The sequence below is a fragment of the Nansenia antarctica genome (genome assembly GCF_963989245.1).
Source record: "Nansenia antarctica genome assembly, chromosome: 1".
Lineage (NCBI taxonomy): Eukaryota > Metazoa > Chordata > Actinopteri > Argentiniformes > Microstomatidae > Nansenia > Nansenia antarctica.
This window is the reverse complement of record NC_137674.1, coordinates 105,537,035-105,554,353: the sequence shown is the minus strand read 5'-3', so window position 1 is coordinate 105,554,353 and position 17,319 is coordinate 105,537,035. Positions and strand designations below refer to the sequence as shown.

General features: G+C 46.6%; 3 protein-coding genes across 3 annotated transcripts; all 3 read right to left on the bottom strand.

Moving 5' to 3' along the window:
- Nucleotides 1–1,322: 1,322 nt before the first annotated feature.
- Nucleotides 1,323–1,697, bottom strand: LOC308167548 (histone H2B-like; the record flags this gene model as incomplete). Its single annotated transcript, XM_080541965.1, has 1 exon — nucleotides 1,323–1,697. One exon carries the CDS (start codon nucleotides 1,695–1,697, stop codon nucleotides 1,323–1,325), a length of 375 nt encoding a protein of 124 aa, XP_080398091.1.
- Nucleotides 1,698–2,847: 1,150 nt separating this feature from the next.
- LOC308167482 (histone H2B-like) lies at nucleotides 2,848–3,222 on the bottom strand (the record flags this gene model as incomplete). Its single annotated transcript, XM_080541900.1, has 1 exon — nucleotides 2,848–3,222. One exon carries the CDS (start codon nucleotides 3,220–3,222, stop codon nucleotides 2,848–2,850), a length of 375 nt encoding a protein of 124 aa, XP_080398026.1.
- A 673-nt stretch (nucleotides 3,223–3,895) lies between these two features.
- Nucleotides 3,896–4,207, bottom strand: LOC308167649 (histone H4; the record flags this gene model as incomplete). The annotated part of the gene is made up of 1 exon (XM_080542083.1): nucleotides 3,896–4,207. One exon carries the CDS (start codon nucleotides 4,205–4,207, stop codon nucleotides 3,896–3,898), a length of 312 nt encoding a protein of 103 aa, XP_080398209.1.
- Between the last annotated feature and the right edge of the window lie 13,112 nt (nucleotides 4,208–17,319).

Genomic DNA, 17,319 nt, shown 5'->3' with positions numbered 1-17,319 from the left:
GGATAGTGAGTTGGACTTGTGATCGGAAGGTTGTGAGTTCAAATCCCGCCTGAAAACCACACCACTACTAGTGTGCCCTTGAGTAAGGCACTTAGCCCTCAGTTACTCCAGGGGGAATGTCCCTGTAATTCGTAATTGTAAGTCGCTTTGGATAAAGGCGTCTGCTAAATGGCAAAATTATTATTGAATTATTATGCAAAGTAGGCGACTCCTGACACTAGATTTTATTGGTCGAGTCTGGTTCTGAACAAAATGTGAAAAAACACTCTTTGTTCAGTTAGCCAGGTTGTCTAAGAATCACCTATCCATCAGTCATCATAAGAAAATACATCTATGCTAGGACCAGGCAGTCACAATGCTAGAAAAAGGAAGAATTACATGTTTTTATTATTAACTTATTGACTGTGGAGAAACTGTACTGGGAGGTAGTGGGGATTGAGATGTCTTTGGGAGGGATACCACGTAAGGACTGGAGTCATTGAAGATGGTGTCATTGAAGATGGTAACATCGAGTTATTAAACACCAGTACTATAATATCTACTATACCATACTATAACGTCGACTTCATTGTAACACGTCAGCTCAAAACACTATGGAATTGCTCTTTTATTGACTTGTCACACTGACTTGGCCAGTTAATGACATCATGGAGGTGATATGAAGGCATTTTATCGATAGATAAGTGGGCATGTCTTGGCGGTAGTGGTAGGCTAACTTCTTGATTGTACTAGATTATCCACATGTGAACGCCGTTTAAACCATTATTATATTTATGATTTATGTTTAAATCCACCTGTCCCGAGAAATTGGCCATGCGTATGTATGCAGTGTAGTCACTCCTGTCCATTATATTAATACCGGAAACCGTTTTAGACGACTAGTGAGTACACTACTCCAGCAGTTGAACGAAACAATGGCAGAGTGGAAAAACAAAAAAGGCGCGCAAAACTTCCGGCGCGTTCAAGGACTGGAGTCTTTGAAAATTGTAACATCGAGTAATTGATACATATGCCTTATACATGCTTATGTTATGTTATATATTCGTTCTGCCTGTTTTAACCCTCTGTGTCTTTCACTCTTGTATTATGTTTTATTTGTGTTTTCTTCCTTGTTATGTAAAGCACTTTGTGACCCTTGGTCTGGGAAAGGTGCTGTATAAATACATTGTACTTACTTGTTGCAATACACACAATCAGTACAGCATATAAATTCGACTGATTTGTAGCACGTGAGCTCAACTCACTATGGAATTGCTTTTTTTGATAGGGTGGGTGGCTCTTAAAAGAGCCTTTTGGGGTAAGTAATACAGGCGAAAATATGTTTACTTGGAGCTGGTGTACTTGGTCACAGCCTTGGTGCCCTCGGACACGGCGTGCTTGGCCAGCTCACCGGGGAGCAGCAGACGCACGGCGGTCTGGATCTCCCTGGAGGTGATGGTACGACGCTTGTTGTAGTGGGCCAGGCGAGAGGACTCGCCGGCGATGCGCTCGAAGATGTCGTTGACGAAGGAATTCATGATTCCCATGGCCTTGGAGGAGATGCCGGTGTCGGGGTGGACCTGCTTCAGGACCTTGTACACGTAGATAGCGTAGCTCTCCTTCCTGGACTTTCTGCGTTTCTTGCCGGTTTTGGTGGCAGTCTTGGTGACGGCTTTCTTGGAGCCCTTCTTGGGCGCAGGCTTCGCTGGCTCAGGCATGATGATGAAAACAGCTCGTTACTTCTCAGAAACGAATGAAAGGGTGGAGGTAGTGCAGCCGCGATATAATGGGGGGGCTATGCAAAGTAGGCGACTCCCGACACTAAATTCTATTGGTCGAGTCTGGTTCTGAACAACATTTGAAAAAACACTCGTTTTCCAGTTAGCCAGGTTGTCTAAGAATCACCTATCCATCAGTCATCATAAGAAAAATACATCTATGCTAGGACCAGGCATTCACAATGCTAGAAAAATGAAGAATTACATGTTTTCATTATTAACTTATTTACTGTGGAGAAACTGTACTGGGAGGTAGTGGGGATTAAGAGGTCTTTGGGAGGGATATCACTTAAGGACTGGAGTCATTGAAGATTGTAACATCGAGTTATTAAACACCAGTACTATATAATATCTACTATACCATACTATACCGTCGACTTCATTGTAGCACGTCAGCTCAAATCACTATGGAATTGCTCTTTTATTGACTTGTCACACTGACTTGGCCAGTTAATGACATCATTGGGGTGATATGAAAGCATTTTATCGATAGATAAGTGAGCATGTCTTGGCGGTGAACGCCGTTTAAACCATTGTTATATTTACGATTTATGTTTAAATCCACCTGTTCCGAGAAATTGGCCATGCGTATGTATGCAGTGTAGTCACTCCTGTCCATTATATTAATACCGGAAACCGTTTTAGACGACTAGTGAGTACACTACTCCAGCAGTTGAACGAAACAATGGCAGAGTGGAAAAACAAAAAAGGCGCGCAAAACTTCCGGCGCGTTCAAGGACTGGAGTCTTTGAAAATTGTAACATCGAGTAATTGATACATATGCCTTATACATGCTTATGTTATGTTATATATTCGTTCTGCCTGTTTTAACCCTCTGTGTCTTTCACTCTTGTATTATGTTTTATTTGTGTTTTCTTCCTTGTTATGTAAAGCACTTTGTGACCCTTGGTCTGGGAAAGGTGCTGTATAAATACATTGTACTTACTTGTTGCAATACACACAATCAGTACAGCATATAAATTCGACTGATTTGTAGCACGTGAGCTCAACTCACTATGGAATTGCTTTTTTTGATAGGGTGGGTGGCTCTTAAAAGAGCCTTTTGGGGGTAAGTAGTAGACAAATATGTTTACTTGGAGCTGGTGTACTTGGTTACGGCCTTGGTGCCCTCGGACACGGCGTGCTTGGCCAGCTCACCGGGGAGCAGCAGACGCACGGCGGTCTGGATCTCCCTGGAGGTGATGGTACGACGCTTGTTGTAGTGGGCCAGGCGAGAGGACTCGCCGGCGATGCGCTCGAAGATGTCGTTGACGAAGGAATTCATGATTCCCATGGCCTTGGAGGAGATGCCGGTGTCGGGGTGGACCTGCTTCAGGACCTTGTACACGTAGATGGCGTAGCTCTCCTTCCTGGACTTTCTGCGCTTCTTGCCGGTTTTGGTGGCGGTCTTGGTGACGGCTTTCTTGGAGCCCTTCTTGGGCGCTGGCTTCGCTGGTTCAGGCATGTTGATAGTGGCTCGTTACTTCTCAGAAACGAATGAAGAGTCGGAAAACGCACACCCGTAGTATAAAGGTGGGGCTATGCAAATTAGGCGGCTGCTGACATCCACTTCCAAAGCTCTAGCCTGCCTCGCGGGTAAATACATTATCTGCGCACGCGCCGTCTCCTCCCCCCACCCCTTCCTTACTTTTTCACTCGGCTGTCGGGTTGCCTTGTTTCCGATGGCGATATGAACATAAAACGTCAAGAGGAAGATTGAGAATGATATACATAGAACACCAAGTCCCCCAAACTCCCAACCAGCCTAGCGATTACTACCAGGAATTGTCCTTTTGGGATGGTACGACAAGGGCATGCATTATTATTAATATCACTAGATGCAATAGAAAAAGGGGCTGCACTGTGTTGTGTGCGTAATAATCCATAATAACCATTTTCTTTCTAGAGTGCACATGTGGGATGGTCATTTCTAGTCGTGGAATGTCAAGACATTTCGCATTTACTTGCGTTGACATTGATTTGGCGACTTATGTTTTTTTTCATGATAGCTTAACCTGTTGAATGTACAGGCCTGACAAAATGTGTTATAATAATGGAATCAACTCTCTTGTGTGGAGATGGGTGGCTCTTAAAAGAGCCGTTGTTTTTTGTAGGGGGTGGTTGAGTTTCCGAATAGTTTAGCCGCCGAAGCCGTACAGAGTACGTCCCTGGCGTTTCAGAGCGTATACAACATCCATGGCGGTGACGGTCTTCCTCTTGGCATGCTCGGTGTAGGTGACGGCATCACGGATAACGTTCTCAAGGAACACCTTCAGCACACCACGGGTCTCTTCGTAGATCAGACCAGAGATACGCTTGACGCCCCCACGGCGAGCCAGGCGGCGAATAGCGGGCTTGGTGATTCCCTGGATGTTATCACGGAGAACCTTGCGATGACGCTTGGCGCCTCCTTTTCCAAGTCCCTTTCCTCCTTTTCCTCTTCCAGACATGTTGAGTTCAGTAAGATTATGGCTTCGGTGAAGTTGTGGGGTGAATTTATCTCAGCTACGAGGACGTGATTGAGACCAGGCTGTACACGAAGCGCGCGCTATCGCTTGCCTCTTTTTTTCTTTTTTCTTGTGGGGGATTTTTGTCGAGGGAGGAGCTTCTGCTAGGGACAACGTTTGGCATTATGGGCACTCCTTGAAGCAAAAGGACATCGCACGCGCACACACACACACACACACACACACACACACACACACACACACACACACACACACACTCACGATCAGTAAAAGAACATAACATTAATCAAGATGTTTGGAATGGTCTGATAAGATTGACTCCTTACAACAGCACATGGTAAAATTTAGACACTATTATGACTGCAACCATTTCAATCTTTTAGCAATGTTGTAGTAGGAAATGTAGGCTCAACTGTTCTATTATGTGGAGCTCTGCCCCATAGGAGAGCTCTGCTCCTATTGGTTTACTCCTATAGGTAGCCAATGACTGAATTATTTATTGATTTATTCAGGGGGGGTGAGAGAGACTTTTTGCCCTGCCCAGTAAAGACAAGGGCACTCTGAGAGGAGATTGCGAATCTGCTGGCAAAGGGTGCAATGGTCCTAGTCCCCAGGGACCAGTGGTTTGTACTCCCCCTCAATCTGCTGGAGCTTGAGGCAGTCAGACTGATTGCTCAGCTCAACAGCTAAAAAAAAACACTTCCCACCTACACTTAATTTCCCGCCTATTTGCACACGCTCTCCCACTCTATCTCTTCTGATCTCTTCTTTCTCCTCCCAAAATGAGAGAGAGATAGAGATGTACTAATTAAAAGTCACTCAGACCAGTTGCACCCTGGAGTCATCCTTAACTAGCCTAAACCTGTCATAGCTGACCATTAGAGGAGGGGGAAAGCACACACTGAAATATCTTATTTGATATAGGCTCCTACAAGGACAATTTAAGGATTTACTAAACTTCTGTGCAGGTAACAGCTGCCGTTATAAGCTGTTATCCAACTTTTTATTGTCTGTGTGCATCCTGCTCTGTTATCAGTTCAAATAGCCATACCTTTCAGATACACATTTAATAGATACACAGACAGCTGACTGTACCTTACATGAATGTACCCGCTTTGTCTCAGTGTTTGTGAGGTCAACATGAGCCCACGTTCTTCAGTACAGGGCCTATTGTAAATGCAAATTCCCAATAGTTGGTATTGTAAATGTAAATGTAAATGTATTGCAGATCAGACCTGGGTCGAAATAATTGTGTATTTAAGTATTTGTAGGTACAATTGAGATCCACAATTGAGATCCACATTGATAATTTGAAAATAAAAACCTAAAACAATTATACCTCTTGATTACCTGACACCTTTGCTGCAGAGAGGGGAGGGGGGATTTCCTGGGAGATGAAACTATGTTTGTGAGGCGCGCGCTCGCACACACACACACACACACACACACACACACACACACACACACACACACACACACACAAGAGAAATGTGAGACATGGTACAGCAACACATGTAAAAGATGGCTATAGCTGAAAAGATTGGATACTCACCCAGTTCCGAAAGGCTCAGCCCTTTCAATCTCCACCTGGACAATTAATGGCCATATCCGAAAAGATAGTGAGAGGAACAGAGTAGAGGGAGGGGCAGAGATAAAGAGACAAGGAGTGAGAAGACATGATAAGTGATTACATAACTGATTCAGATCAGAATCTTCTGGGAATCAAAAAACTGATTTGCAGCATGTCTATATAGTGTATACTCACCAAGTCAAAACGCTGCCTGTGAACTCCAGATCAACCAACACAAACGGAAAAAAGTGAGGGACCCTCTACCTTTTGTTCCACTGGATGCATGCAATTCTTTGCTCTTTTTAATGCACTCCTCAAGATGCTCTTTGAGGCTAACATTGCACTTTCCTATTATAAGGATGAGCTCCAAAAAGTTGCCATGATCCAGGGTACTGTCGTCCCACTTGTATGCTGCCTCGTTCTCCACATGCCTGTAGCTCAAGCCCCTCTTGCCTATCACCTTCACCACATCCACAACACACTCCAAAACCTGGCGTTTCTTTCTTACTTGCTGCCTATGAGCAGACATCTGACTGCCAGCCAACTTGCTCTGGATATCTCCTTTTCTACTTCTTAGAAAATAGGCTTCAGCACACTTTCGGTGTGTAGCACTCTTTTCATGCTCCTCCACATTCTGTTGCGCACGTCTCCATCCTGTCATTCCAGTAATACATTTTCTGGGGTCAGTGCTATTGCCAAATGCCATACAGACAAAACAAAACAATGTATGCTGTTCTTCGCAATATGTGAGCCACTTCCTACTGGTGCCATCTGCACATGTGAAATACTTTTGTGCCGCTGTATTTTTGGTTCTCTGCTGAGGGTGGTAATCTAAAAAGTGATCTAGCATGGAAGGCTCAGGACAGGCAAAGTAATTGAAGTCCTGAACGTGGCACTCTGTTTCCTCTGTTTCATCTTTTTATCTCTCCTTTTCCTCTCTTTCCCTGACACTCTGCTTTTCTGGGGAGGGCAGCAGCAGCTCAACCTGGTTCAACAAGACATGGACAGAGAAGTAAACTAACTGGTTGTCAAAATCAGCAAAGTTCTCATTTACATGTACACACAGGCTGCATGATTGCATTATGTTACACCAGAAGCCCAGTCATTTCAAATGGAAGGTTGCAAGACAACATTATTGGGTTGCAGACTGCATGAGTTTTATTTCTCCATGCAATAAAAAGCATTCATTAGTTCTGAACTAGGCTAGTGTAGATTTTTATTTTTATTTTTATTTTTTCAAATAAAAAGTATTATTAACACCCATTGTTGGTATTGCATTTATGTCAGTGACAGTGATACCTCAACTTGCTAGCTAGCAACAAAATAGAAAGTCACAAAATGCAGAACACCCCCATCTAACGTTAGCTATAGAGTCCACAGCCAAGCAGCACTAACGTTACACCACGAGAGAGATCACTGTGTGTGCATGAATTCCAGCCAAGTCCTGGTGAAGCACAATGCAATCATGCTGCCTGTACGGCCCGGGTTAGCATAAGTCATAAGACATTCTCTGCTGCTGCTCCCTTAATCTGGCCAATGCAAGCGACTAACATAACTTTGCTTTTGTAAAACCAAGTAACAACATTGCTTACCTCTCTAGCTGTGTCCTCTGTCTCCTCCTCAATTGCTAACGGCACATCAGTGCTAACGTTAGTTAGCGGTAAAGATTTTGCTGTGGCAGCCGCAGCTGTAGTAGGCCTAGCCCCCACAGTCGATGCAGAGAACATATCTGTCCGTTTCTGACATTTTGAGGCATCCTCTGCTAGCTTCTTACTTTTTTTCTCCCTAAATTTCTGGGCACCCCCTTTCACTATCTTATCTACGGACATGACACTGTACTTGGGTTGTCGGCCGAGGGATCAGAGTGGGGGAGGGGGCCGATGGACAGCAGGTGTGTGATTGGGCCAGCCCATGTGTTAGTATAAACGGGGGCCGCCGCTTGATTCAGTGCTATTTTGGGCCGCGCTAGTTTGACCGGCCCAAAACTAGCGCGGCCCATCTGCGGGCCAGCGGGCAGAAAGATTGTATGGCCAGTCCAGCGGTGGATGCGGCTAGCAAACGACGCTAGCCATCTCCGCTCCAATTCATCGTGAGTCTGACGTGCCCGTCCAGTCCTGAGTCGGGATATTCAGAAGACGATCCATCTGTCTACTAGCTACCTCCACGGAGTTTCCACTGAACTTTCCACCTCTCCCTCCATCCATCACCATCACCACACGTGCTACAACCCGGGCTACTGGTACCATTAGATAGGCTAGATATATTTCAATGTTATATGTATGTGCATTTGTGTATGTTATCTGTATATATTAAATGTTGTAATTGTTCCATCTTTGATACCTGTCCCCTCCCCCTCAGTTATTTAGTCAGTGTCCACCATTTAAATCCCATTTAGAGTGTTAGTGTTAAATTAGTGCCACTAAGGTTATAATAGTCCACGGGTGTGTATCCCCCCCGATACAATTGGTCCTTCGAGCCGGATTTGAACCTATCGACCTAGAGGAGTGGATCAGAGCCAACCGCCGCTGCTTCCGGTGTGCACGCCGCCATAAAGCATCAGACTGCACTCTCAGGAAGAAGTGCCGTAAATGTGAAGGTCAGCATCTCGAGGTCCTCCACGACTACAACCGGAAGAACTCCACTCCGCGGACCGAGTCAAAGGCCGACGTCCTTTACATCGATCCAGCTAAGAGCGAGAGTTCCAGAGTACTGCTGAAGGTCGTCCGGGTTACAATGACCAAGTACTCGACACCCACGCAGTACTGGACGATGGATCAGAGAGGACGCTCCTACTCGCCTCAGCAGCGGCTCAGTTGAACCTGCGAAGACCCGAAGAGAAGATGACCCTCCGTACCATCCGTCGGGACCTGAAAACCATCACAGGAGAAAGAGTCTCATTCACGATTTCACCGGCTGACCGACCCGACCAGCGATACACTATCAATAAAGCTTTCACCAGCCACAATATTGGCTTGTCCCGTTACGATTACCCCATCCAACAGTTGAGGGAAAAGTACGAAGATCTGCGCCATCTACCCATACCGCCCATCAATGGAGTCACCCCGACCCTCCTCATTGGATCCGACCACGCAGACCTCATAGTCCCTACACGTGCGGTCTACCTCGGACCCAGAGGATGCCCAGCTGCGATTAAGACCCGTCTGGGGTGGACCCTCCAGGGTCCCATCTCCGTGCCCCATGGTCGATCTACATCAACCCGATGTATGTACACAAAGGTGGACCACATAGACTCCACCCTCCTGCAGCACGTCGAACGGTTGTGGAAACTGGACGACCTCCCGTTTAAGAACGAGAGACAGATGGTCCGATCCAAGGAAGACAAGTTTGCAGTAGCCCTCCTCGAGCAGAAGACCACGAGGCTCGAGGACAAAGGAGTGCTAAGATACGTGACCCCCCTCCTACGGCGAGAAGGTATGCCGACTCTACGTGTGCCCAAGGAAATCACGGGTAACTACCTGCGGAGCACAGAGCGGCGCCTAGCCAAGGATCCCAAACAAGCAGCAATCTACCGAGCTGAGATGGAAAAACTGATGGTGGCCGGTTACGTGAGGAAGATCGGTGACCAGGAAGCCGAACGGACCGAGGAGTCCTGGTACGTGCCTCACCACAAAGTTTCACACAACGGAAAGGACCGCTTAGTCTTTAACTGCAGCTTTCAGGTAGGGCAGCAGAACCTGAACAGCTTACTCCTTCCTGGTCCCACACTTGGACCCTCCCTCCTTGGAGTCCTGATCCGCTTTCGGCAGGACAAGGTCGCCATCAGCGGAGACATAAAAGGGATGTTTCTACAAGTCCGGCTGATGGAGGAAGATAAACCCCTCTTGAGGTTTCTATGGAGAGAGAAACCCGACGACGAACATCCCTCCATCTACCAGTGGGAGGTACTTCCCTTCGGCACCACCTGTAGTCCGTGCTGCGCCACATTCGCGCTCCAGAAGCACGTCGCCGAAGACCCCGACGCCGGAGAGGATGTCCGTCACAGTGTCGAGCGGTGTTTCTATGTGGACAACTGTCTACAGAGCGTCGCTACTCCTGAAGAAGCGGAGAGCATTCAAATGAAGCTGCGGACCTCGCTGGCAAAGGGCGGGTTCGACCTCCGACAGTGGGCCAGCAGTGACCCCCGAGTCCTCCGTCGCCTCCCCCCAGAGGCCAAAGCCGCGAGCAGTGAAACATGGATGGCGCAGACACCAGGCGAAGCTCAAGAGATGACATTGGGTCTAGTCTGGCACCACAAGACCGACTCTCTGCATTACCGACACACACCACCAAAGGCGAGACTCACACAGCCGGGAACAAGACACATAACCCGGAGGAGTGTCTACAGTACCCTGGCCAGCCAGTACGATCCCCTAGGCTACATACTCCCATACACCACCCGCTGGGACGACCCCATCCCGGAGCATCTCACTGACCAATGGAGAGAGTGGGAAGAAGAACTCCCCCTGCTTTGCGAGATCGCCATCCCCCGGAGTTACTTCACTTCGATGGTCAACCTGGAGACCAGTGAGATTGACCTGCACATCTTCAGTGACGCTTCGGAGACCGCTTACGGGTCAGTGGCTTATCTTCGGGCTAAGGACAAGGGAGGAGAGGTCCACGTCGCCTTCGTCCTAGCCTGATCCAGGGTAGCCCCACGAAAGCAGCAGTTGATCCCGCGCCTGGAGCTCTGCGCAGCTCTGGTTGGCGCACAGTTAGCTAAGTTGGTGAAGGAAGAACTCACCTTACCTGTGCGTGATACCGTCTTGTGGTCGGACTCTACGACCGTTATCACCTGGCTCCAGTCCCAATCCTGCCGGTACAAGGTGTTTGTAGGAGTCCGAGTATCGGAGATCCAGGAACTGGTAGGAGCGGAGTGCTGGAGGTACATAGACACCGGACAAAACCCTGCAGATGTTATCACTAGAGGGACGTCCCTTGCCAATCTTGTCCTCCCTAACTCTTACAACAGACCAGAGTTCCTCCGGCTACCAGAGGAGGAGTGGCCCACCCAACCATCCCTGATGAAGAGTCAGGATGAGTCGGAGATCAAGAAGTCCCTCTTCTGCGGGCTGAGTCAAGATCAGGCCCCGGAGGGCCCCAACATGGATGACTGCCTGACATTGGTGAGCCTCCAGAAGAAAACGTTCCTCTGGCACCACCCGGAGTTCCCCACTACTACCGACCTCAGTGCAGCTGACTATGAGGAAGCGGAGCTCCTGGTGTGGCAGAGAGCGCAGAGGGACTCCTTCCCAGAAGAAAGGGAGTGCCTGACACAAGGAAAGCCAGTCGCATCAGACAGTCGACTCCTGACCCTAGCCCCGGAACTTGACGCCCAGGGGCTCATCAGAGTGGGTGGCAGGTTGAGAAGGGCCCCGAATCTATCAGAGGACACAAAACACCCTATCGTCCTGAGTACCCGTCACAGGGTGACAGAGTTAGTCATCCAGAAGTACGACCAGGCGGTGTGCCACGCTGGGGCCGAGCGAGTATTCGCGGAGATCCGGCGACGCTTTTGGATCCCACAAGGGAGAGAAGCCGTACGCAGGTTCCAACGGAATTGTGCTGACTGCCGTAAGTGGAGGGCACAACCTGTAATACCAAAGATGGCAGACCTGCCCCCCTGCCGCCTCAGGGTCGGAGAACGGGCCTTCCACTCCACCGGAGTGGACTGTTTTGGCCCCTTCAGTGTGAAGAGAGGAAGAGGAACAGAGAAGCGGTGGGGAATCGTTTACAAATGTATGACTACCCGAGCTGTACATGGACCTCCTCCAATCCATGAGTACAGATTCCTTCCTCATGTCGTTCCGGAGGTTCCAGGCCAGGAGAGGGACCCCCTCGGTTCTGTTGTCTGACCAAGGAACTAACTTCCGCGGAGGAGATACAGAGCTGAGGGAGAGCTTCAAAGAGATGAGCGAAGAGCTCAGGACCCGCCTTGCTCCATCACAAGTGACCTTCCAATTCAACCCCCCTAACGCCCCCCACTTCGGAGGGGCTTGGGAGAGGGAGGTGCGGTCTATCAAGGCAGCCCTGTACACAGTCCTGGGAGCCCAGACCGTAGGAGATGAGGTTCTGGCCACCGTCCTCACAGAGATAGAAGGGGTACTGAACTCTAAGCCGCTCGGCTACGTATCCACGGACGTAGCTGATGTCGACCCCATTACACCGAACTACCTCCTTATGGGGCGGCTGGACCCTGCCCTACCACAGGCTGTGTACCGGCAAGATGAGATGCGTGGGAGGAGGATGTGGAGACATAGCCAGGTGCTGGCCGATCAATTCTGGTCCCACTTTCTCTTGTACTACCTACCATCCCTTCAAGCCCGCCAGAAATGGGTCAAGGAAAGAGACAACCTGACAGTAGGGACAGTCGTAATGGTTGTGGACCAGTCGCTGCCCCGAGCCATGTGGCCAGCGGGTCGAGTGAGCAAAGTCATTGAGGGATCGGACGGGAAGGTCAGGGCTGCTGAAGTCATAGTCCAAGGGCGGACCTACATCAGACCTGTAGCGAAATTGATCGAGCTCCCTGCTTTCCCAGACTCCCAGGATGACGATCGACCCGACCCCTCCACATCTATACCCCCAACCTAGTCAGAGATCGATGGACAGTAATTGACTCAACCACCTGACGTGACATGACTCTGTGCCTTATTGTTTAAGTTAACTAATTAGCCCACTAATTAGGGGGCGGCTGTTCTGAAGGCCCAGAGTAAGAATTCGAATTAGTTAAAATAGGAGTCAATTATATTTATTATTAGTAGTAGTTCACCCCACTCCCACCCCTTCAGGTTCCCAAGTTTGTTGTTTTCTATTAATGCCACTCGTTTGAATGCTGTGTGTGTTCTGTTGTGAGACGTTGCCGTTTTTGTGTTGCTGGATAATTGTGCGAGTTTTGTTGAACGCACCCTAGAATGCTCTCGCGAGGAAATGTTTAGTGCTCCTGACGACGGCGAGTCAGTTGGTGGTTTCGTAACGGAGAAGAGGGTTAATTTCGGGACTCGTGAGTGGCTAGGATAGAGAAATGTATCAACTACATATAAGCTAAATCATAAACCTCTAGTAAACCGAAGTTAAAGATTGCTGTTGTGTGGATAGTTGAAGTGAACAACGAACTAGGACCGTGGGATGCGGCTAGCAAACGACGCTAGCCATCTCCGCTCCAATTCATCGTGAGTCTGACGTGCCCGTCCAGTCCTGAGTCGGGATATTCAGAAGACGATCCATCTGTCTACTAGCTACCTCCACGGAGTTTCCACTGAACTTTCCACCTCTCCCTCCATCCATCACCATCACCACATGTGCTACAACCCGGGCTACTGGTACCATTAGATAGGCTAGATATATTTCAATGTTATATGTATGTGCATTTGTGTATGTTATCTGTATATATTAAATGTTGTAATTGTTCCATCTTTGATACCTGTCCCCTCCCCCTCAGTTATTTAGTCAGTGTCCACCATTTAAATCCCATTTAGTCTATATAGAGTGTTAGTGTTAAATTAGTGCCACTAAGGTTATAATAGTCCACGGGTGTGTATCCCCCCCGATACACTGAGTACAAGTACCAACAACAAAATGCAGTTATGCATATAACCAGAAGTTGCTGAGAAAATTGTTGCGGGATCCTGGACAGAGAAGACTGGTCTGGATTTGGAGGTATTGTTTGAATGTTACTATCATATTATAGCTATAGTCATAATTACCTACTATTCTCTAACTGTAACCTTTCTTCGTACAGGGGCTTCCGAGGCAGACCAGTGGCTGCGGTGTCTTCATGATAATGGTGAGTTATGGTAATGCCACCAAGTGATATGGCACACTTGATTGTTCCTTAAAACCATCAAAAAAAGGGGAAATGTATGTAACAATGACTGACCACCACTTAGACCTGACCAACATTCTGTTTGTGCATTTGCAAATAAAAAGGTGTGCAATAAAAGGTATTAAGGAACATTCATGTGTGCAGACCTCTCATATCACTTTCCTATGGAGTTATCAGCCATGTACATTTCATTGGATGTGTGTGACTACCTTCTCACTGAGTTATAAGCTGTCACATGGTAATCTTGTCTTTGTGTCTTTTCTCATTACAGTATGCCTGGTATTTCGCCATGGAGGCTACCTTTGACTTCAGCATTGTAAGTATTAAGAAAACAAGAACCCATTATATCAATATGCTATAAGACTTTGAATGCAAATTGAGTAACTGCTCTTTCTTTAGGATGACATGTCTCTCCTGTCCTGAGAAGGTGGTGGTGTATTGTCCTGGTGGAAAACCTTGGGCTGGAAGGTATGCTGCAGTGCTACAAAAATAATAATTGTATTTGTACATTTATTATCAAGAGGATTTTGGGGTAACACCTGGCCCTACAATTCAACCTTCCGGTGAAGAGAATGTGTGTTAATTTCAGATTTGGAAGGAAGTTTGCTCACTTTAGTGAGGAAGGCAGAGCGACCCTTCACGACAGTGTCCCACCTGTATTCAGGACCTATTCAAGTCTTAAAAGGAGGCATGCAAGCAACACCATGGTCAGTGCATCTCTCACTAAGTATCTATGACCGTGTGCCTGTTTCTGAATGGGATACTGCTCCTAAAACACATACTCCATGCAACTTTATGGCACATGCAATATGTTTAGTGGTACTGTGTCATTCTGAATCCAGCCTGGATCGCTTTTTGAAGTAGTTAACCCTTTCATATAAAACATACTGGCAATAATGGTGGACTCTGTACAGATGCCACTGGACACTGACGAGGACCACGCGTACTTCAAGAGGCCTTACAGCTTTCCTCCTAAATAATTGGTTAGTGTGAATGAAGTTTATTGCATACAAACATACTATCCACCATTCACAGCTGTACACATAGTCATGCTTATGTGTGTATCCATTTAGGAAAGTGATGTTACCATGGACAAAGATGTCAGAAGCCTGGATAGTGAATCTTTGCCTCATTGGATGTTTCCAGTTGCAGGGCTTTGTGTTTAGAAAACAGACAGAAACAAACTGAAGTTGCTATAGATGTGGTCATTTGCTGCCATTGTAAGGGCAGGCCTGTAATCTCGCCCGGCAGGAAACCAGAACAAATTTGGTTGTGTAGCCCCTCCAATGGTGACATTAGTGTAAATTATCTACATTTTACTATAACTGGTAAACGTGTGGCTTTAATCACTTCATGACACAGGCAACAGTCCACGCCATTGCAGCTGTAAACTGTGTTTCCAATGAGAAAGCCATGGAAATGTATACATGTGGACCACAGTATGACTTGAGGTAAGCTGGAAACATGAGGAGAGTGCTAATACAATTTCCATGACAGTTTGCAACCACTGATGAATGTGAGTTTCTTAAATTATTTATTAATCACTTCTTTATAACATTTTGTCTCAACAGTGAGAAGCAGCTATAGCGCATCTCACAAGATGCGACTCAATGCGCTTCAATCAAGACATCATTGCTGTTTGCACTTTATCGCAAGTGCTCTTTCAACATTGCCTCTATGGTCTTTCAGCTTCCTTTTCTGTTCTTTGCTCAAATTTTCGACCGTATAATGGTGAGATACAAATAAAACTTGAATTGATTTGATCCCTTGTACACTTTTTTTGGCATTTGTGTTGCAACACACCTGTACATTCTGCACTCTACCCTGTTAGGCCCTTATTTTACTCTAGACAGAAGGGTTGTAACACTTGTTATTAATTCCATTTGGTATACCTCATAAACTTTCTTGCATTTCTGGTGTTTGCATTTTACATATTCTAAATATATGCTATCTACATGTCGCACTGGATGGGGTTAGTGCTGTTGACTCATCAGAAAGTAAAGACTAATTCAGAGTGTATGAAGATTCCAGTAAGGGTTTTGTGAAGGAGCCCTAGTGCTGTTGACTCATCAGAAATAGAATGTTTTATTTAGCTCATCAGTGGGCACTCAGCACCATGGACACCTCCAGCCCAGCACCTTGCACCACGGTTCCTGCCCTGCTCCATGGATTACAACGATGATCGCCTGACCCTTGCCTGACTCCACCAAGTCCTTTGCCTGACCCCTCAAACCTGTAAAAAAAAGTCCCACACCTGGGGTCATTGACATTCTTTTATTTATATACAGTTAGGTCTGGAAGTATTTGGACAGTGACACAATTTCCATAATTTGGGCTCTGTATGCCACCACAAAGGATTTGAAATGAAACAATCAAGATGTAATTGAAGTGCATACTTTCAGCTTTAATTCAAGGGGTTGAACAAAAATATTGTATGAAACATTTAGGAATTGCAACCATTTTTATACACAGTCCCCTATTTTCAGGAGCTCAAAAGTAATTGGACAAATTAACAATCATACAGTACAGGCAGGGTTCGAGTTATGTGGGAGCCAATGGGAGCTGAGCTCCCATAGAGATGGTCTGAGACTCTCTGAGCTCCCATGAAGGCAGTAAAATCAAAAATCTGTGGGGGTCGCTAATAATACATTACCACAACTATTATTTGATCAAAATGTCAATGTAATGAATATTATTTAATTTATATTATAAATATTGTAAAATAAACACGTTTTCCAAAAGAGCTACGCGCACCATTAATCTCCTGTGAATGACAGTAGGCCTTTGACTGCCTGCACTTCACCACCAAGACACCATGGGGCGCAGTAGAATATTGTGCAACAGCAAAAGGTTGATTAATCAGCTGTGCGGTAAACCGTTGGAACACACAGTGCACAGCTGATTAATCAATTAAACCAATAGAGTGAGACAGGATATGTTCATATACCAGTTGCCTTTCAGGAAGTAGTGAGATCGTGCACCTAGCCTATTATTGAGAAGCAAACATTCATTCATTAGCTATACAGGAGTATATACATACAGTAGCTACCATGCCGCCCAAAAAAAGGCCATTTTTTGACCCTCTCCCGTTCATCCAATCTTGGATAAAGAAAAGCCGTCACCTACACCGAGCATGCCAAGAGGAAGACCGTCACCGCCATGGATGTTGTATACGCTCTGAAACGCCAGGGACGTACTCTGTACGGCTTCGGCGGCTAAACTATTCGTAAACTCAACCACCCCCTACTAAAAACAACGGCTCTTTTAAGAGCCACCCATCTCCACACAAGAGAGTTGATTCCATTATTATAACACATTTTGTCAGGCCTGTACATTCAACGGGTTTAGCTGTCATGAAAAAAACATACGTTGCCAAATCAATGTCAACGCAAGTATGTCTTGGCAATCCACGACTAGAAATGACCATCCCACATGTGCACTCTAGAAAGAAAATGGTTACTTGGATTATTACGCACACAACACAGTGCAGCCCCTTTTTCTATTGCGCATCTAGTGATGATAATAATGCATGCCCTTGTCGTACCATCCCAAAAGGACACTTCCTGGTAGTAATCGCTAGGCTGGTTGGGAGTTTGGGGGACTTGGGGCCGGTTTCAGAGACAAGGCTTAAGCCTAGTCCTGGACTAAATCACACTTTCAATGTAAAATCTCCATTGAAGATGTTTTTTAGTCTAGGATTAGGTT